This window comes from Leptopilina boulardi, unplaced genomic scaffold, assembly GCF_019393585.1.
Source record: "Leptopilina boulardi isolate dan_hultmark-lab unplaced genomic scaffold, ZJU_Lbou_2.1 LbouV2_38, whole genome shotgun sequence".
NCBI lineage: Eukaryota > Metazoa > Arthropoda > Insecta > Hymenoptera > Figitidae > Leptopilina > Leptopilina boulardi.
The window spans coordinates 1,870,492-1,893,965 of NW_026137951.1; the positions used below are offsets into that span (position 1 = coordinate 1,870,492).

General features: G+C 24.4%; 2 protein-coding genes across 5 annotated transcripts in view; one reads left to right on the forward strand and one right to left on the reverse strand.

Moving 5' to 3' along the window:
- The window catches only part of LOC127287997 (uncharacterized), a 335,689-nt gene that overhangs the window by 218,678 nt on the left and 93,537 nt on the right, over positions 1 to 23,474 (forward strand). The gene's annotated exons all lie outside the window — the stretch shown is intronic.
- On the reverse strand, positions 8,203 to 10,948 carry LOC127287998 (leukocyte elastase inhibitor-like). Its single transcript, XM_051315175.1, has 7 exons — positions 10,857 to 10,948; positions 10,536 to 10,637; positions 10,238 to 10,314; positions 9,593 to 9,922; positions 9,240 to 9,493; positions 9,044 to 9,173; positions 8,203 to 8,970 (listed from the first exon to the last, which is right to left on the reverse strand). Exons 2-7 carry the CDS (start codon positions 10,633 to 10,635, stop codon positions 8,473 to 8,475), a joined length of 1,389 nt encoding a protein of 462 aa, XP_051171132.1. The 5' UTR covers positions 10,636 to 10,637; positions 10,857 to 10,948; the 3' UTR covers positions 8,203 to 8,472.

Sequence of the window (23,474 nt, forward strand, 5' to 3'; positions counted from 1 at the left end):
GTAATTCGTATTTTGCAAAGTTTAAAACTTGGTTCAAAAAATATTATTGTTTTCGAAATAATATTGTTTAATTTAATTTTTTTTTTGAATTTTTTTATAAAGAAAAAAAAATTGCTGTGACTTAACTAGTTTTGCTATTTCTTCGGATATATTTTTTTTTCGTAAAATAATGCCTCTTTTTCTTTATTAAAAAAATTCACTAAAGCAATTTTAATTCATAGTTGTCAATTTTTGTTATAATAATGTCAAGAGTGGAAAATTTTATAAGACATATATTCTTTTGATGAAAATTTCTCTAAAGTATATAACTAGCACTTGGTACTTTAAGACAAAATTGAGATTTTCATCATTTAATACAACATTTTTTTCCAAAAACAGTTTTTTTTCAGTAAATAGTAAAAAAAAAAAAAGTAATTTGAAATAACTTTTGTTAAAAAAAAATTTTAAATGTTCCATTTGTAAAATTTAAAAACTCTTCTTTTATCTTTTCTTTCTTTTTTCTTTATAATAAAGAACTTAGTTCATTTTTAAAATTATTGAGAATGTTTAAAACAAATTCGTGAAAGTACTTCTATATATAATGAGTCCTTAATTTCGTGAAAATAAAGTACTTATATAAGGAAAAAAAATTTTTTTTTTTCTCCTGAAAAAGTTAATATTAAAAAGAATCTTGACGAGAAGAAGTATAAAACTAAATTTTAATTCAGAAGACGTTTCAATAAAATGAATGTTTAATTAAGGAAATGTTTTAAAAGGCCCCCGAGTATTTCACATTTAGTTTTAATCTGATTCTTCAACTTCAATTTTTTGATGAAAAAAAAAAAATAAATAAGATGAATTAAATAAAATAAAAATTAGAATTTTGTTATTTTTGAGACGAAGGGGGAAGGAAATTAGGATGTTTTTCACATAGAAAGACACACACGGAGGAGAGGTTAAAAAAAAAGAGAAAGAAAGTGTCATTTTAAAACTGTCGCCTCAGACATTGAGCTTTTAAGATGAACGAAGTCTGCTTTTTTTACGAGCACCTGTACGTCAAAGACTGACCTACTCTTACACTTTTCTCACTTGCTCGAGCCACAGTCTCGTATAAATGCAAACTTCGAAGTACGGTTTGAATCTAAAATCAGGGAGATTTTCTCAGATATTCGTCTCTGCTGAGACAGTGTTTCAAAATGGTGAGAGAATAGAGGGAGAGAAAAAAAAGAGGAAAACGACGAAGAAAATCAAAAAAAAAAAAAATTTTTTTTTAAATATTGAGAGAAGCTAAGAGTTGCTAAGGAACAAAAAACCTTAGCAACGGTTGCCAAGGAACAAAAAACCTTAGCAATGGTTGCTAAGGAACAGAAAACCTTAGCAACGGTTGCTAAGGAACAAAAAATCCATAGCAACCGTTGACAAGGGAAAAAAATCCTTAGAAACCTTTGCTAGAAAGAAAAAAGTTCGAAATAGATAAACTGACAAAGGTAAAGAAATAAGAAATAAAGACGAAAAAAATAAAAACAAAGAAGTAAACTGCTATCAAAATGCTTAGGGCAAATTACGTGATCGATCATCGCTTTGAATATATATACAATTTCTCAAGAAATGTTTGTAATCTAAGTACACGCCAAATACAATTTAATCTATTTCTCATCAATCAATAAAGTGGAGGATGCTAAATTACAAGCTGACCCAGTAGTAAAAGGGCTTCTTGTTTTGCCTAAGGATATGCATTACTTTCCATATTCATTAGCCCGCTCCTTCTCGCGCTTACAACGTTCGAGGAACTTGCTCGTACAACCTCGCCCTCAAATGGTATGACCTTGTTCTCGAAACTTTCTCAATAGGGTAATAGCTGCGTTTAACACTCCCCCCCCTCTCTCTCTCTCTCTCTCTTACTCATTCCCTTTTGAGATATGTATATTCTCGAAATTCGATCTAAACGATTATTATTGATTTAGTCTCGATATTTAAAATCGTATATTATGCGTCATTGATGCTTGAATTCTGATCAATTTTTATGCAATCGATCATTATTATTTCATGCAATCCTCTTTATAAATCTTTTCTATTGACAGAAACTCTTTACCTTTCGTGTTCAATTTTCTTCGAAAGTGATTTTTTTTAATATAAACATTTTTATTATTATTATTATTATTATTATTATTATTATTTAATAATAGTTTATTGTTATTTCAAATAAAATTTATTTAATTCAAACAAAATTTATTTGAATCAAACAAACTTTAATTCTTTAATATTTGATTTAAATAATATTTATTTAAATTTGATATTATTCAACTAAACGATTATTATTTGAAAATAAATAAATTTTTTTCCCAATGTAATTTTTTGTGAATTTATCTTACCGGAAATTGTAAATTTTAATCAGAAACCAGGATGTTGATTTCATTAATTTATTGTATCAGAATAACCTGATATGGCATTATTTCATGTAATAGTTATTATTCAAAAAACGAAGACAATATAAAATATTTTATTCAATAACGTTCATTTGCAATTTATTTTTACTATTAATTTATAAATTATATATATATATATTTAAAACGTTCTGTCTGACCGTAACTGACCTGTACTACTTATAGTAAAAAAATAATTTGAAAAGTTTGAGTAAAAATAACTTCTACTATTGATAGTAATAAAATATAAGAATTGTAAATAATTTTTTCTGTCGTAAGCAATCTCTTAATATTGCTGAAGTAGAAGAATTTGAACCATTCTGTTGAATTGTGATTGACTTTTATAACTGAAAAAAAAAATTTTCTGACTATAATTTACATTTACCACTGAAGTAGAAAATAATTTTTTTTTCCACTGATGCAAAATATCAAAAAACTCGAATCATTTTTTCTGACTAAATAACTACTAGTAATACTATTAATACCACTATTTCTAAAATTTAAATGCGCTTTGTTTGACTTTGATTACTGAATGCAAAAATTACAAATATACCTAAAAGTTATATGTCTGACTGAAAATTTCTTTCACTACTGATAATGAAATTAGAAGAATTAAAATCCTTTCATTCCAAAGAATTAATTATATTAATGAACTAATGATAATTAAATATTATTTTTCTAATAATATTGATAGAATTATAATTGTTGTCTGACTATAAAAGTACGTTACTACTGAAATCATAATCTAAAGAATAACTTTTTGTCTGACGATAAGTGTCTTTTTCTACTGATAAATAATTTTTTTAAAAATTTCTAACTAAAAGTTGTTTTTTACATTGAGAAAAAAAAGTTTTACTATTTACAAAAATTATTTTTCTTCTGCCTGACAAAATATTTATTTTACTACTTAAGCAAAAAATATTTTTATTTTGTCTAACATTACAATTATTTTTACAATTTTCACAATTACGTTTTTTATATTTCTTTGAACTGACTAAAACTAAAATCTCAAACATTCCCTATTTTTTGAAATTATTTGAGAAAAATTAAATAATTATTTTCTGTAAGTGAATTTTTTTGTAACGTGTTTTATATATTGTATAAAACTCGATGTATTTCTTCTTTGAATGTAATTTTAATTCACGTGAAGAATCAGTTGGATTTCTTTTTACAAACCTATATTGTAGATTCTCGTGAGAATTTGATGGGAAAGTATATATATATATATATATATAGTTGATTCCGTCAATGGAAGAATTATAGTCTCTTCTCTTTTACTTTTCTAGACTTATATGTGACCCTGGGGTCTGAATGCTATTCAACTATTCTTTCGTATTCTTCAGGGAAAGTACGCAACTTCTGATAAATCGAATACCTATTTTCGTTAACGAGTCGCAATTCTTTAACTTCTTCTCTTCGAGATGGTTCTCCACGATTTTCTCTATATCCTCTGAAAATACTATGCTGAATAGTACTGAACATTTATCTGGCTCCAAGAGAGAACGAGGAGAAAGTAAAGGTTGGTCATTATATGCAAACTGAATAGCTGACTACTCATCACTGAATTCAGCTTTCCCAAGTGGAATTTTCGAAGAAGTTTAAAATAATCCCGAGAAAGAAAAACCCATCCCCATTTTCCAACCAAATTAAAACTGACTTTAATCCATTTTCACTGAGGAATATAATTCAGGTGCTTTGTAATTAAATTTATCCAGAAAATATAAAATCTTAAAATATACTTTTACCTACTCACATCTTGTACTTGTCTCTCTCTCTCTCTCTTTATTATATAGCCCCAGCATTAAACTTCGAATGAATTTGCATAATTCAAAATTCAATATATTCAAATGAAAACTCCGAAGCGCAAACGTATGTAAATTTCCACTTCTGGAGACTATGACATTATTTTCCTTTTAATGGAATTACATTTTAACGTACTTAGATAACAAAATATTTTTTTTTTGTTTATTTATTTACTAAATGTAAAACACTCGAGTTACAAGATTATTTGTAGGCAAATAAAATTGCGGAAATATTGAATATAACTTGGTGCAAGTTATTTTTAAAATTACAATTACAATTACAATTACAATTACAATTACAATTACAATTACAATTACAATTACAATTACAATTACAATTTTTTTCAATTAATAATTACAATCATAATATAATTATCAATTATAATAATTAGAATTGTATTTGTAATTACAATTGAATGGTGAATTTCGAAAAGGGCTCAACTCTAAAAAGGCTAAGAGTCATTTTCACTATCAATTGTTATGCGAAAATGACACTTACGCTTTTTCGAGTTGAGCCCTTTTCGAAATTCACCATTCAATTAAAATTGCTATTCTCTACAATTACAACGATTGTAATTATAATTTTAAATGGAATAGTAATTATAATTGTAATCATAATTATAATTGTAATTGTAATTGTAATTGTAATTGTAATTGTAATTGTAATTGTAATTGTAATTGTAATTGTAATTGTAATTGTAATTGTAATTGTAATTGTAATTGCAATTGCAATTGCAATTGTAATTCAATTATAATTATACACTACAAAAAAATTATTTGATTTAAATAGTCGATTACTTGACTATTACAAAATAAATATTTCTTTGAACCAAATAATTTTCGTCTGATTCAATTACAGTTTATTTGATTAAAATAAAAATGCTTTCGATACATACAAATATTTATTTGTAATAACCAATTATTTGAATCAATGAAATTTGTTTTCAGTGTAATTATAATTACAATTATGATAAATATTATTAATCATAAATTATCTAAAGACAACAATTTGCTGAAATCTATTGGCAGTGAATTTTAATTGAAGTTCTCAAAGTGAGTATAAAGAAAATTGTGTCGACATGCAAATCAATGTCACAATTTTCAAGACGAGATTTTTCCAACTTATATTATAAGCGAGTTTAACCTATTTTTATTTTCGTTTAGTAAACTTTTGGAACATTCCCTTAATAGGCAACAAATCGATCAACATTATTGATTCAAGTTTTCTGCATTAAATTATTCAATCAAATATAAGTAATTCATAAACTCTATCGTCTTAAATTAATGCTATGTAAGGTACAAAATTTATTTTTTCCCCCCCTTTTTTTTATATACACTTCCTTTCGAGGAATTTTGCTAAAGACTTGGCTTTGAATAATCAGGAGCTTTAAATCATGTTACAAAAAAAAAGAAGAAAAATATTCCTGAAACCTTTCATCTTTTTGTAGAGTCAAATATAACTTCCACTCGAATATTTCGTACATTTTTATTTAATTTTCCCCGTTTGTTTACAAGGCAAACTATATAATTATTGTTCTTTTTAAAATTAGTTTATTTTTTATTTACCATATTATCTATTTTCTATATTTTTTTCATAATTATATTATATATAGGAAAATTTTTATATTTTATTCGAAAAGTGATGTTTATTTTTCACGAAAAAAAAAAGTTTATTGTAATTTTTTTCGGAAAGTCAAAAATAAATTTAACGTCAATGATTTTTTGGTGTCATTACAATAAATATAATTCGCCTATTTTAATATGTTTTCAAACATTAATAAAATTCGAAAGAATAGATGACAAAAATAAACACATAACACCTAGTTTAATTAAAATATTAAAATTTAATAAGCGTGAAATTATTATATCCGCCGTTAGAATTATATATCCCATAAGAAATAAAATTGCTTTCTTCCGTGTTTTTTTTTACTAATTCAGTCAAAAAAAAAAAAAAAAAAAACTTTTCTTTAATAAAGGGGAAAATAGAATCTGTGAATTAAAAAAAAAAATTCTTATCAATTTTTTTTTATAAATATTTAAAATAAATTATCTCTATTTTTCATCGAGTGTTTTTCAAATAAGAAATAAATAAAAAATTTTCAAATCATTATTTAACTATTTACTTTTTAAACAAGTACAATTTGATCCAGAGAGGATGCAAGACGTCGTAACATAATTGATTGATTAAGGAAAGTTATCTGAAGTGAAGTTGAAACTAAATTATGTAAATTTGTAAAGTACGTCTCACCCAAATAGATCGAACGCTCCATTATTCAGAATCACTGAAAAAGAAAATCCATTTTATTCCCGATAATTATAAATGTTTTCTATAGATAAATTCATAAATTACATAATTAGTAAAAATTTAATTTTAGAAATATTTAAAAAATATTATTAATATATTTAGAAATATTATTCAATATTAATATTTACATTTTACAATATTTCGAGGCAAATATTTTGAAAAGAAAAAACTATGGGAAATCTCTTTTTAGAATGTATGAACATATGACCTTTAAAATTTAAAAGTCCATCTAAATTTGAAATTTAATAAGCGTGACATAATATCCGCCATTAGAATTATAAAATTCATTATGCTTTTGTGCACATCTTTTTTATTTTTCCAATTTTATTATTTCTCACATTTATATTTTTTCACCGAACTATAAAATTGATTAATAAAAAAGTTAATTATATAATCATATGTGTTGTTAATTCAATCATAAAAATAAAATAATTATAGTCTGTATGATATTCCTCGAAAAAATGATATTCTAAAATGAATATAATCTTATGCTATATATAAATAGCATTTCATCATTTTGAATAGGAGCCAAGATTATATTTTTAAATTTAGAATATCATTTTTTCAATTAACAATAATTATAATAATTTTATACAGTAGAAATAATTCTAAAAAAAGAATATATTTTTCATTATAATTGAATTATTAAAAATCAAAAAAAAAAAAAAAAATTGATACAAAGAGAATAAAATTATATATATATAAGAGATAATTATGATTTAAAAATTAAAATTTATTTTTCGCCGTTGACATGTGAAAAGTGAGGGAAAAAAAAACCGGAAGCAAATTTTCTATTCACATAAAATGTTGATATCAGCTCGCGATAATTAAAAATAGCTTCATGCCCGAATAAAAAGTAGAGTAGGTTGACATTTTGAAAAGATTACGTAAGAATCCCAAGAGGTTCTTTCACGATTCTCACACACGATGCTTTCTCGTTTAAAAAGGCGACCGTAACTCAAGGCTACATAAATTTCTTCAAGCTACATTATAGCCAAGCCGATTACGTATGCCTAACCTGAAAAATCGTCTAGAAATCGAAAAAACCCACGTTGCTCGCTCTCATTTGAAATTTTTTTGATGTACGACTAATTTGCATTTTAAAAGAAGGTGGGAAAAAAAAAAATTTCTAAATTAAAATTCAATTGACAGTGATTTATTGTGTGTGAATTTTTTATTGTTAAATTTAATTCTATTGGCATTAATTTTTTTCCCAATTTTTTTTTTCTTTTCTTTTCAATTCCCTTTTTTCATTTAATTGAAGAAAAATTTTTTTAAAAAAAATTGTTAAAAAACAAAAGAATAAAAAAAATATAATATATTTCATAGAAAAAAATTTTTATTTTTGGTATAGAAATACAATTTTTTTTCATTTTACTATTTGTTACATTTTTGTAATAATAATTGGTAAAATATTTTATTGACTTTTTTCTGTAATATACAGAATTTCACAAGATAATTTTCGAATTAAAATATATATTAAATAAAGATTTTTCATTTAATTGAAAAATTGAATTTTAATTGAAAAAAAAAATAATATCTTTTCGTACAAGAAAATCGTCAATTATTTACAAAAAAAAATCTATAAAATTCTTTCTTATTTCTCTGCGACTGAATAAATTAAGTTATATTGTTATTTCTTATATGAGTTTAAAAATAACTAAAGGTACTGAGAATGAACCGAACTAGTGACTGAATTAATTGAATCGATATTTATACAATAGTTTCTGATTAATTAATTTAATTTCTATATTAAATTGACTAACTGTCACTGTAAATGAAATATCAGAGAATTCAGTTTGAATCTTAAAAATAATGAACAGTTATGAATTTTTTATATTGAGTATTTAGTTATATTTAATTGAAAAATCTAGATTGAAAAAAAAAATTAATATAAATAATCGATTATTTGAGTCAAATAATTTTTTAATTAATTTTTTTTTATATTAATTAAAATCTATATTTAGCGATCATTGTCCATTTCGTAATTTGGCGTTGGTTTATTGATGGTACCCCAAAATAATATTAATTTAGTAATATTGTGTCGTATAAAAAAGATGAATGGTCTGTTAGCAATGAATTTTGGTTTATCGTTCATTCTTTCAATTGCCAAGGCAACAGTTGCGGCTGATGCTTCAGTTCCTTTTTCATTAATATTTATTTCAACACTGTGCAAAACATCTTCGACGACTAATTTTGAATATTTAGTTTGATTATTATTTAATGAAGTAAAACCATAATTTAAATCAGCCTCTTCGAATAAAGTTTTCATTCCAAGTGATTGTAATGTTTCTTTTAAATGCAAAACACTTGTTAGTTTCATTTTTGGAAATGCAACAATACATTCTTGACTCTTCATTTTACGAATTAAATCCTCTAAAATTGATGGATTTAAAATTTTCTTAAATTTCTTTAAAGCCATTGCTCCTTCGACTTTTGGAAGTAATGCATACATTGTCGTCTAGAAAAACAAAAAAAAAATTTTAAATATAAAAAAAATATTCGTTTTTGAAAATTTTTAAAAATGACCTTACATTTGAATTTTTGTATGGTAATCCAATTATTTTAACACCCAATTCTTTGCTTTGATAATAGGGAAATTCGTTTGACGTGAACATTAAATCAATATTTATAAATTGATTTGGTTCAATTTTAAAATAGCCTCTGTAAATAATATGATGAAATTATATTTAAACTTGCATCAAAATTTCATATGTTTATTTTATTTACCTTCTTGTTGATGAATCAGAAAATGGATATGTCCATTCTGCATTAAAATATAATGCAGATGCAAAAATAATTTGCGCATTTCGATTGAGTTCATCAGTTAAAATTTGGGGAATTTTTCCATTAGTTTTATAATTAATCCATTTGTTTACAATTTCCTTTGATTTTTGACTATTTGTAAAATTCAAAGCATAGATATCGGTTTTATAAAATTTTCTACTTTTATCACGAAAATTATTTGTCATTCTATATCCTTCCTGATATAAAAAATAATTAAAATTTTTCACTAATATTATTTTTGTCTTTAAATATTTATTTCATAAAATAAAAAAAGGACAAAAAGAAATAAGAATTACCTGAATGAAAATTCCATTTGCATAATTAATTTGATAATTTTCACTATCTTTATTAATTATTTCTAATAATTGACCAAATATTTTGTGAATATCGCTATAATAAATTGAAGATAATTCATAGGTATTTAATTGTAAACCAAGAGTTCGTGAAATTTCATAAAATGTTTGTCCCTTTGATGCTAACATAATAAGAGCCAAATTTCCAGCCAGACATACTGGTGAAAAAACAATATTCTCGTTGTCGCCATTTATTAAATTCTTACTCATTGTAGACATTACATCATCAATTTTTAAGGCGAATTGAACGACACCATGTGAAATAACACTTTTCTATGAAAAATAATTTTAGAACATTGTTTTTATTGTCTATAAATTTACATTTATATATAATTGAAAAGAAATATAATTCTTTTCAATAATACACCAATAATTACTATTATTATTTATTGATAAATTATATTATTATTATTATTAATTTATTTTTTGTTAATTCATGTTAAACAAGACAAATTGAAAATAAATGAAGCAGTAAATAGAATTTATTTGAAACACAAGGGGGATTAAATTTCCCATGAAAATTATTAGAGGGTAAAACAATTTTAACAAATTATGGAAGTAAATGAAAATATTTGTTCATATACTAACAATATCAACATAGAGTCTTCCATTGTACACTGGATTCAAATATTCCATATTTCGTGTATTTGGATAATAACCTGGTACTGGAAAATTTTTATTATTTTTTTTTTTTTTAATATTTTGTTTATAAATATTAAATTTTACCCGCATATATTAATTAATAATTTGATATATTTAATGATTTATAAATAAAAAAATAAAAAAATAAACACATAGTAATTTAATTAAATTATGAAAAATTCACTTTAAAAATGTCAATTTGTATATATGAAAAAAAGAAATAATTTTTTTTTTTTGTATTTACCTCTTTCTCTTATTTGCTCTACTTCATCAGGCATGATAAATTCCAAATTCAATGCATTACTGCATATAAAAATGCAATAAAATATTAAAAATTGCTTCATATCTGTAAAAAAAAAAATCGTTTTTCTTTTTATTATTAATTCACAAAAACGTTTTTTTAATCAATTTTTTTTAAATAAACAATATAAAAAAAATTATTTATAAACAATTGTAAAAAATATTTCATTAATAATGTAAAAGAATAGTTATATAAATTTTGGGTAAAAATAAACGGTGACACGTGTTAACAAATGAAAGTGAATAGAAACAAGAAATAATTTACTTGATGTGATGTAAATAAGTGATGAGACCCTACTGACGAGTGTTAGAAACAAGCAACTTCAATTTGGTCAAAAGTGACTGACTCACTGCGACTATTAACTCGTGTTTTTCATTATATATGTAGGAATCATCCCAACGTAAATTCCGTCGCATTCACAATGTGTTATCTTCTTTATAACAATTACTGATATTATTTACCTTTCTATATATATATGACGTAATCAATTAGGTGTCTATGCCAATAAAAATATCAATTAATCACTTTCCACGAAGTTCAAATTTAATTACAATAAATATAATATATATATATATATATATATATATATATATATATATGTACAAGTTTGATCAATTCTATCAATTATATAATTTACATATTAAAATACTATCAATTAATAGGTACTTAATTAACATTTAATTAAATATTACACGCTAAAAATTTTTTTTTAATCCGTATAATAAATGAAATAAAAATAAAATAAATAATCAATTTATTTGTATTCAATAAATATTTATTTGTTTTAAATAAATATTATATTTGACTCGATATCAAAAATTGAATATTTAGTATTTTAAATAAAAAATAATTTATGATTTTTTCTTACTATTTACGAGTTAATTAAAACTAGATTTAATAAATTATTAAACATCTAATTAAAATTATTTTAATTAAATGAGATAATTTCATTAATTAATTATTAAAATATATTGTTTACTATTGTTATTAATATTACTATTATTTTCTTTAAAAACATTATTATTATCATCATTATTATTTTTATTACTATTTTTATTACTATTTTTATTATTATTATTATTATTATTATTACTATTATTATACATCCTTTTGTTTAATTAATTGTTCTGGAAGATAATAGATTAACATAATGTCCCCTTACTTATTCACTGCACGGACGGAAATTTTACATTTGTCATGAAAATTATGATTGAGAATGAACAATTGAATCTAATACAAAGGTGTGAAATGGGAAATTTCATATAAATTCTTAATTCCGGTTAAGAACAAAGAATTTACTTGTTTATATATTTATATAGATAATAGAATAAATCTGATTGTCGCATTTTTTAAGGAACGGATGATTTACTAAGGTCACACTTAATTAGATTCGACTGTATAGTAGTTAATTAAAAATTATTATCTATTATTATAAATTTTATTGCATCAACAATTTTATACTATTTTATATTAAATTATTTGTATAATAAAACTATATATTTAAATATTAACTTTTTCATATTAAAATCATTTTCATATGAAAAAATTTTCATTTACACATTATTTTTTATTGGAATAAGTTTTTTTTTTTTTTAATTCTGATGTATGGAAAATTTAAAAATGTATGTATTTTACTAATTTTATTGTGTAATGAAAATTACGAAAGTTATGATTTTCTTTCAATCTTAACGACTTCAGAGGAAGAATGATTTTTGTTTAACGTATGCCGATGTGCATAAATTCTCAGAGAGAGAGAGAGAGAGAGAGAGAGAGTATTGTTTTTCATTTTTTTCAAATGATTCACTTTTAAACAATAAATTGACGACTTGATTTATTACAAGACGTTTTTCGAAAAGCGTGTTTAAGCATAATTATTTGGTATTTTACCAAATAAATAATAATAATAATAATATAAATAATAATAATAATAATAATAATAAATTGAGAAAAATATAAAAAATTATAATTTTCATAAATATTAACATTAAATAAAACGAAAAATGCATAAATTGTTTGAAAATTACTAATCTCTAAACTTTTTTTTTTGATTCTTTATATTAAATTGACCTTTTTCGTTTTCTTATACATATATATATATATATATATATATATATATATATTCTGTATGAAACGAATTAATGTTAAAAATTCTTTTGAAATAAATTTTTTACGAAACTTGAAAGTATATGTCAGATGCAATTTTAATGGGACCTTGTCTCGATGATAATTTATTACAATTTTGAAAATTTTACTATAAATATTTAAAATGATTTTTATTCAATAATATTGTTAATTAATTTAATTTTAGTAGTCTAGATTATTGAAGCAAAAAATCAGTTGTAAATTGAATTTAAACAAATTTTAAAATTATCGAAAAATTGTGAAACGTAGTCTCATAAAAATGTCATTTTATAAATTTTATAAAAATTGAATAGAATTTAAAAATTTTAATTTTTCTTCATAAATTTTTTCAAATTTAATTTATATAAAAAAAATAAAATAGCCTTTTTTAAACAATGAAATGAATTAAAATTGTTATATAACAATTGAGGAAAATTAGGAAAAAAAAGTTAATTTTGATTTAGTTTTTTTTTTTTTTTTTTTTTTTTTTTTTAATGTAGATAATATAAATGTAACTGTTGTGACACTGAATTTTTGTTAGTAATTCAGACGTATTCTTGACAGGTGAATGCACGCATAGTTTTGCATTTTAGTGTGGATTTCCTACATAATTTGCCCCGCAAATACCAGCAGTCTCGTTTAATCGTCTGCAAATGCCATTCACGAAATACTCTCGTGCCTGAGATTCCGCGTTGTCACATGTGCATTTCAAATTTTCCAGTTTCTAGTCAATGATTAGATTTACTCTTTAAATGTCCTTTAAATTGCTTTTTCATCAAAATTATAATTTAATTCACAAAATTTCAATCTTATATGGATATAAATTATAGTAATAATGAAAAATTTTAATTATTTAAAAAAAAAAAAAAATTTTTTCACTAAAATCAATATTTAGAGGAACTGAATAATTTTTAAAGGAAAAAAAAAATGAATTTGAAAACAAATTATTGACTTTTTTTACTTTTGAAAATTATTTTCTTTTTTTGTAATTTTTTGAGAGTTCATATATATATATATGTATAGAGGTTAACTACTTTACTTGAGAAGATGAAATCACGAAAGCCATAAACTCTTGGTGTAAATAACCAACATTCCTAGCGACACATGGTTTTCTACTAAAGGAAGCAGCACCCATAATCTGTTTATTGTGCTAGAGAGAGAGACTATCCCCTTATAGCATCCAAAGTAAAAAAAAGGACATTTCAAAATAATAGTTACAATTGCTTTGGTTTTACTTTCTTGAACAAATAACAAAAAAAAAAAATTCCCCTGAATATGTTTTTTTGAAAAAACTAACAAATTAATTAATCAATAAATAATATTATTAGAAAAAATTTCAATGAATTCAGTTTAATAAAATTTTCCACTCAATGAAATATATGTAAATGAAAAATAGATAAATTATTCACAATTCACAAATGAAAATTATTGTAAATATCAATCAATAACGAAAAAATTACAAAACGTCTTCATTGAAAAAAAATGTTTTAATTAACAAAAAAGTTATTCTTGAAAATTATTTATTATTTGAAATTTAAATGGATATTTAAAAAATGAAGAAAATTAAACATATATATATATAGAATTATATCTTCTCTTTAAAAATAAAATTTAATATTTACAAAAGACTTCCACTATCTCTCACGTGGAAAAATTCATCTAGTTTATTATTCAGCGAAACTTTATTTTTATTTTTTTTATTTTTTTTTTGTTTGAAATAATTAGAGACGATATCAGTTTGTGTATTCGGTTAATGAAAACATCAGGGTCAGTTTCCTATTACTTATATCCACGAACAAAAGCTTCATGAAATATTTTCTCATTTCGGGTCGAATCTCACATTTCCATGTTTTTGTAAAATCGAGGAAAAAAATTTCATTTAAAGAGAGATATGCCATAATAAGAGAGGTGCGGCGGAAAAATAGAAGCGAAGAAAAATTGAACTGACCACATATATGTATATATAAGAGGTTTATTGAAGTCGATAAATAAATGTTTATCCATTTTTTTAAAATAGTCAATTTTCATTCACTTTACATGCAAACCACACGATTATTGATAAAGAATATAAGCGCAGAAGAAAGAAAGCACTTTTACTGATTATATTTGAATTATAATCTCTTTTTTCCTCATTGAATATAAACATCTCAACTATGCAATCTTAATTCATTTTTTATCCGAATAATAAATTCTTTTGATAAATCATTTTTAAAATATCCGAGAAAAGTTAATAAATTAAAAGGTTTCGAGGATAAAATTAATATTATCGTTGCTAAAAAAAAATCCTTAGCAAACGTTACTAAGGAAAAAAACATGGTAACGGTTGTCATGGAAACAGTTTATTCATTCATTTCACTATTAACAAGTAATCAAACAGAAAGATTTATATTTGAAGATAAATTTTATTTTCCAACTAAAAAAATAAAAAAAAAAAGGTAAATAGGTAAAAAGAACAAAATCAGTCAACGAATTCAAAAAAAGGAAACTTTTTATTTACAATTTCTATCCTTTTAAAAAAATCGAGAAAATAATTCAACTTTAACCAGAAAGATTTAAATACTTCTTTTGTTTGTTTCAATCAATGTTGATGTGATTCGTTAAATTAAACATTTTTTTTTCCACTCGATGAAATTTATCTCACTTTATAAATAGAAATGTAAATAAAAAGCATATTCATTTTTTCAATGGGTTTACATTTTATATATACATATATAAAAAAAATGTAAAAAAAGAATTTACCTAAAAATAAATCTCACACAAATGATTACAAACTTTGAGGATTACAGTGAAAAAACGTGAAAAATAAAAATGAATGAAAGTGCAAATGTTGTAAATATTTGAATGCTTTTTACTTTACACGTAAATCCGATTAAAAGTGGATTTTACAAAGTTCAGTAAACAACACAAATGTTATTAAATTTATAATGTGGACCAGTTATTAAACTTGACCATTTTAATATTTAATAATAATCCTCGTTGATTAATAAGTCAATATTTATAATTGAGAGTAAATGTCTAAATGTTGAGTTTATAATATTAATTAAAATTTTGTCATTTTCTGCGTAACTTTATTTTATAACTTCTTAAATATTCATCTGCACGAAAAGGGGAATTTTTGTTTCTTTTTATAAGTTTATTAGCTCGTACTTAGTGATTAAAAAAAAATAAAATAAAGAAATAAATAAAAAAATTTAAATATGTTTAAAAAGTTCAAAATTAAAATTATTTACTCTTGATTCTCTGTAATTAAATAATTTATTTATTAATTACTCGATTAATTATTTGAATTATAAATATTTAAATTAATTCTGTTGTAATTTTGAAAATTTCTTCTCATTTTTATTCTTTACTTTTCAAATATTCAATTACAATTTTTATTTCTTTCATTTCTTTTTTTTTTTGATTTTCTTTTTTCTTTCTCTCAATTTAGTTTTTTTTTAAATTAATATTTGTATTCTATTGTAAATGTAGGAAAAATAGTTTCAAAAGCAAAGTAGGTTTATGATGAAAATAGTCGGGAAACATACCGACTGTGTCATAACTAGTTTCTATTTGCGCCGCTAGATGTCGAAAGTACTTTTCTCTCACAATTGAGACGAATTTATAATTCTATAAGAACAGAAAGTCCAGCTTGGTAAAATTAATCAAAAAATTAATTCAAATCTCTTCTATTTCTTCTCCTTCACGCCTATAACCGTCTCGGACAAAATATTCCTAAATATTTAGAATATATAATACAATTTCACCAATTTAAAAATTTTAAATAGTGAAAAAAAGTTTTATCAAGACAAGTAATTATAATTCTAAATTGCTTCCAGTTATAACAGTGAACAGAATAATAATATTAGTCAAGCATCTGAGTGAGCAATTTCCTAGGCGTGTGTAAATTGTCGTTTGAAATGAGACACACACAACATTATAGTGTGTTGTGTCGTTGAAAGCCGTGCATAGAAACTTGAATGGACATTGATAGAAAGGACAGCCATTGAAATACGTTTGAGACTTGAACGAAAGTTTGCCCCGAGAGCTGAAACTACGAAACGCGAAAAGAGGTCGAAATTGGTAGGAGAGGCCTCGACGAGTATTCGCCTCATTCGACAGATAAAATGGAATTGGCTGTGCGGGCATACACACCGTCGAATCAAGTATATTGACTTTTGGGATGGGTCCCTCGATCTCGTTAAGACACAATAAAATTGCACGCGGCGTAAAGCAAAAAAAAAAAAGAAAAGAAACGAGCGTCAGAGATTGCCGTCGCTTTAAGACGAAACCTCCTAATCAAAGCTTTTTATGAGCCTCTCAATAATGGATATCTTTGCCTCGTAAAGACCTTATTTCTCTCTCTCTCTCTCTTGAAACTATAAGATCACGAACGCAAATCGACTTGATCAAAGTCCTTTGTTCACTGATTTTAACATTTAACAACCCTATCGTTACTTATCCTCTTATCTACTTGACTTCCTCTTCGACTATTACAAAGTTCCAAGCATTCATTTGTTGATGAAGTCAAGTAATTGGATAATTGCTCTATGGTAAATAAAACAGTTAGTTTAATCCTATCAGTTAATTTGAATTAGTTTTTTTTTTCTATTTAATTATCAATTTTTTTTGCAATAGAAGATTGAAAATAAATTAAAATCTTCTTCATTTTTTTTTTTAAATAACAAGGAAAAGGAGAAATTAAAGAGTTGACGACACGCCTTTGAAGGTCAACACGTCTGACGTTCGCTTGAACGGAAGTCCTTCCTCCGGCAATCGACCTCCATTAAATTGCAGATTACAGTTATGCTAGTGCAATTACGTCGCACAGCCCTCAGGCTAAATCTCCTGTACCATTGCTTTGATTGAAGGCACATCAGATCGATGTGACGACCCTCGTTTCCTTTCCGAGATTGTTCTTTTATTACTTTTGATGTTTTTGATAAATCTCTATCGCTTTTTCTATTATTAAAACGACTATTTTATCGACAATTTTTTTTTTGCCAGATAATTGAAAATGATAGTTCATAATATATATCTATTCTTTTAGATTTATTTTTCATTTATTAGTTTTTAAGATTGTAATTTTTAAATACTTTCTTCAATTTTTGTTTGAATATTTTCATCTGTTGCTTTTAAATAGGACAACAATTAACTTTTACGCTACCGGGCTAACCCAGTTGTTATATCCGCGCATTTATTTTAATCGCGGTCTGAATTAATTAAATTTTTATTCCTAATTAATCAGAAAAGGTGATAAAGAAAGGTACAAAGATATATGTTACCTTACATACAATATTTATATTTATACTTTTAGTGTGATACAATTGTTTCGTGTATTGAAGTGAACGCGTGTTTGATAAAAGGATCGCGACAAGTGATGATCCTTTCAGTATGATGTTCAAAATTGTTCTGGTTTCTAAAAACAAGAGTTTTGAGGAGCAGAGAGTTTGACGATGGAAGGGATGTAGAATTTTGCATGAGGAGGGTCAGGTTTCATATTATTGGTTCCTTTTTGGAAAAACCCAAAAAGGTGAAGTAATACAGTTTTCCATAAGTTTCAATAATAGCGTTACATGTCTGAGCGAAGGTGTATAAGACAGGCTATTAGGGTTGGAGCAATTATCCTAATCCTAGGTACATAAACATCCTTTTTTTTACATCGTTTTATTGCATAGTTTCTGAATTGTGCTTGACAATTGAGACTAGCAAATAAGGTATACAAATTACAGTTTGGAAAACTATTTAACATTTTGTTATTTTTCTCTCTAAAACGCTAATTATATTTTTAAGATGGAAAGATTCACCGAAAAAACGGTATTCTAGTTTCAAGATTATTATTTTCTTAAAAAAATATTCTTAAAAATATTCGTAAAATATTCTAGTTTTAAGAATGTTATATTCTTACATAAATATTCTTAATAATATTCTTAAGCAGATTCTATCTTTAAGAATATTTTCTATGTACTAAATCTTCTTCTTCTTAAAACAAAAATATGCACTAGAATTGACGTGCTGCTAGCTTGTTCGCGTCGCCAGTGACTAACGAGTCGTCGTGTGCGTCGGAGTGTTTTTTTAATTTTTCACGTTTAAAAATTTATAAAAAAAATATTATTGCGTTTCTTAATCTTATCTACGTAATTTAAGTTTTTATGATCTCCAATTGAAAAAAATGTTCGAGAATTGGTTAACATTGTCTTTAAGTATTAAAATTGTGTTCTTTTTTGAAAACTTTAATAAAAGTAATATTTTTAAAATAAAAATGCTGTACTTTTTCTTTATTTGAAATTATGTATATTTTGGTTTAAAATAAAGTATTTACTATTCTTAAATTAAGTTTATACTATTCTTAAAACTGCTAAAAGTATATTTCTTGATACAAGAAGAAAATATATTTATTTTAAGATTATATTCTAAAAAAGTGATTCTAAGAAAATATTCTTAATATAAGAAGATTCTATTCTTAATTTAAGAATATATTCGTGGCGCCTATTTAAGTCTCGCATATTCTTAAAATAAGTTTAAAATTCTTAAAATTAGAATATCGTTTTTTCGGTGTTTAGGATAAGCCTTAGATTTATTTGTGTGTTGTAAAATGTAGTGTTGTGTTTTGTATTAAAAACAAAATTTCATGATGAACATTTATGAGAAATTTTTTATTATGGAAAAACAAGATAAGAAAACTATAATAGATAAACCTTGAATTGGTTATAAATATTTTCTCAAAACTAAAATTTATTAATTTTAAACAAATTTATGGTTGCAACGCAACACCAGTAATAAAAAATGTTTTAATATCTGATCAAGTTTTGCGCCAATCATATGGATAAGGAAAAAAAGTCCCTAGCATATAGAAATGGTTGCCATGGTAACGGTTGTCATGGAAACGGTTGCTATGGAAATGGTTACTATGGTAACGATTGTTATGGAAATGGTTGCTATGGACCAATAGAAATGGTTGCCATGGTAACAGTTGTCATGAAAATGGTTGTTATTATTTAAACAATTTTTTAAACAAATTATTATTGTTATTCACTAAATTTTCATAGAATGCACCTAGAAAGCTACAATTTTTGTTTTGCTATTAATTTTTTCCAGGTAGTGTGGCAAAACAATTATATTGCTTCTTGAAGGGAAAAAATTATATTCTATAAAAACGAAATACTAAAAGTGAAAAAAAAGTATTTTTTTTTTTCAAATGTTAATAGGAACGGTCATTGACCATGTTCATATAGATCGATTTGCAATTCTAATGGTAAGAGGTGAGAGGGGGGGGGAGGGGGTGAAACAGAGGGAGAGGGTGAGGAAATAGCATAAGCGACCGAACTAACGTCAGATGAACGTGCTATCGGAGTTCTGCAGTGCAACTGGCGCATATGGCATACGTAGCGAGCTAACATGGGAAACGTAGATAACTCAGAGTGACTGGTAATGTGAGCTTACGTTATATGGTTAGGCCAACGACAAGCCTATAGAAACCGACGGGTTTGCCAGTAACATCGGAGGCAATGGCTTTCCTTCTCACGCCCGTCCATTTACTTGTCCTATATATGTATATATATATATATATATATAGCGATGAGTTAATTACCTGTTCTTAATCAACATTTAACATCACCTAAAATTTATAGTTCTAACATAAAGATTTAAGTCACAAGATAGTATATGTATAACTAAATTTATAAAGTCACGTGAAGGTCTAGGACAAATCAGAACTAATAATTTATCACGTAAATTATTATACTTATTACTACTATTTTTATTATTATTATTATTATTATTAATATTATTATTATTTTTATTATTATTATTATTATTATTATTATTATTATTATTATTATAATACTGCTTTGATATATGTTGATTCACTAGAAAAGAAATGCGAGAAAAAAATTGGGTGGTCTGACCAAAACCGTCCTTTACTACTCACCCTAATAATTCTGGAATTTAAGCCGTATTTAGTCTGACTAAAGTCGTCTGTTTCTACTTCAGGGTGTCTACTAGTCCTGGAAGTCCTGGAAATGTCTTGGAATGTCCTTGAAAGTCCTGGAATTTTAATTTTTGTCCTTGAATTTTTTATATTTTGCTTTTAAATTTTTTAAAAGTTCTAATTTTGTCAATCAAGTTAAAAAAAATTCATTAAATAAGTAAAATGAAAATTTACTTCAGTAATTAATTAATTTTTTTAAATAATTTCTGAAAACAATAGTTAAACTAAAAATTTTTTTATTCCTTAAAGTCATCCAATTTAATGTCCTGGAAAAATAAGAAATTTGTCCTGGAAAAGTCCTGGAATTTTAATTCAGATTTTAGTAGACACCCTGTTACTTTTAAAATTTTCTGCCTTACTAGAACTAATTTTAGAACAAATGCACTCTCTAAATCTGAATTAGTAAAAATGTTTACTAATTTGAATTAGTGACTCACTTTTTGCTTCTGAATTAGTAAAATTTTACTATTTTTTAGTAAAAGTTACTAATAATTAGTAAAATTTTACTAATTCAGAAGCAAAAAGTGAGTCACTAATTCAAATTAGTAAACATTTTTACTAATTCAGATTTAGAGAGCAAATGGTACAAAAAGGAAAGTCTGATTAAAACTGGGTGTTACTACTTTCACTAGAATAAAAATATGTATCCTGACACAGTGAAAGGAACTCGAGGATAAATTTAATTTTAGGTTATGTTTAGTGATAGTTTTACATTAATAAATGTTTATTTTTAATTATGTAAAATCAAAATCAGTTTTTATTAAATATATTTGGATTTAATAAAGAATTGAAAATGAGTAATTTATTTTATATTAAAAGGTAAACATAACCTAAAATTTTGTTTGTCGTAAGGTCCTTTTCACAGTGTTAGTACACAAAAACAGTTTTTCCTTCTGAAAATCGGTTATTACTACTACTTCGAGGTACACAAGAATAAGAACTGTTTTTGTCTGACTAATACGATCTTTTACTACTGATTCTATGATCTTTGAAATTTTTCGCAATTGGTCTGACTAAAATTTACCCTTACTACTGATACTTAAATTACATAAAAAATAGAAATATTTTGTCTGACTAAAAATCGTATTTACTACTTTTACGATTTGAAAAATTTGAATCTATTTGTCTGACTAAACTGTCTTTATCCACTGTTATTACTAAAAATGTCTTAAAATTTAAAATTAAATTTAAATTGCAAAAGTTTAAATCTATTTGTCTGATTAATTCTGTATTTTACTACTGAGAATAAGATTGCAAGATTTTGAAAAATTTTGTCTGACTAAAACTGTACTCTACTACTTTATTTAAAAAAAAAGAATTAAGTAGATGTTACTTGCAACTCTGAATTAAATTCAGTAAAATTATCGTATTTAAACTTTCCAAAGTGTTTTATCTTTTACACATTATAAATTAAGTGTAAGAAGACGTGTAAAACTTTTGAAATTATAGATGGGAAATTTCATTTTTATTCTAGATGTCAAAGTTTTACTCAAGTTACTCACATAATGTAAAGTTTCTTACACATATATGGTACTAAAGTTCCTATGTGTAGAAATTTAAATCTACACTGTAAAAAGAAAGTCTTATTTTAAGGCCGAAAAGAGGTCTTATTTTAAGTGGCAATATTTTTAAGACAGCCCTTGCTGAATCTAAGCAATGAATTTACATGCAATTTGAATTTAAATATATTATGGCTAGTACTGCTGAATTTAAGACTCATCTTAAAATAAGATTTACTTTTTACAGTGTAAATTAGTAAAAAAAAAAAATTAAAATTGACAAAATTTTTATTAAATTACCAAAAATTCATTTATGTGGCAAAATTCATAAATTCTTTTCACCTCATTAAAATGAAAGAATAATTTTTTTTTCAAATTCTTTTTAATAAATACAATGCAGTAGTTAAGTTACAATAATACAGTTGAAATTATTTTATCTTGCTTTCGAAGAGAATTACTTTAAAAATGAAATTAAAACTCTCTTTATATACTTTGAGGAATAGTAAATAATGGTGACAATGAAGTTTTGTACTTGTACAATCAGCATTGTCTTGGAGGAAAATGTTTTCTTTTAGAAAAATTGTTTTCATTAAATTTGCTTTTTAAAGAAATATACTACGACAATTAAAATTATTTTAATTATTAATAAATAAATTCCTAATTAAATAAATAATTTTTAATTAAAATCGAGATTAAAATTAATATTTCTAGCAAAATTGATTTAAAAAATACAAAATATGAAGAGTTTTGGTTATACATACCCAGATAACACACGTACTAGTACGGTAGTAGTATAATACTAGTACGACGTACTAGACATACTAGTACTGTACCAGCCATGTACCTTCGCACGGTACCAGGTACTGTACTAGTACGGCGTACCGGTATGCAATATCGGTAGAATACGAGTACTATACGAGTACGACGTACTGAAAACTTTTGTGACTTAGTATAACGTACTGTTATTGTACTGGTACAATACTAGTATGATGTACAATATAAAATATTATATACCCTCCCCTTTCTCTTCCCACAATAGTATTTTCATTATTTTCATTTATTATTCAAAAGAAAATCTGTGGGAGAACTGAAATAATAATAATTCATTTTTATTGAATCATTTTTTTTATTTACATCATATATGTAACTTGTATTCTCACTTATCTTAAAATATCTGGTATTTTATATTATTTTAATTACTTAACTTTATCAAATATTAATTGATTATTTCTTTACATTTAAACATTATTTCAAAAGAATTTTAAACTTGATGTTATAAATTGCTTTGAAATT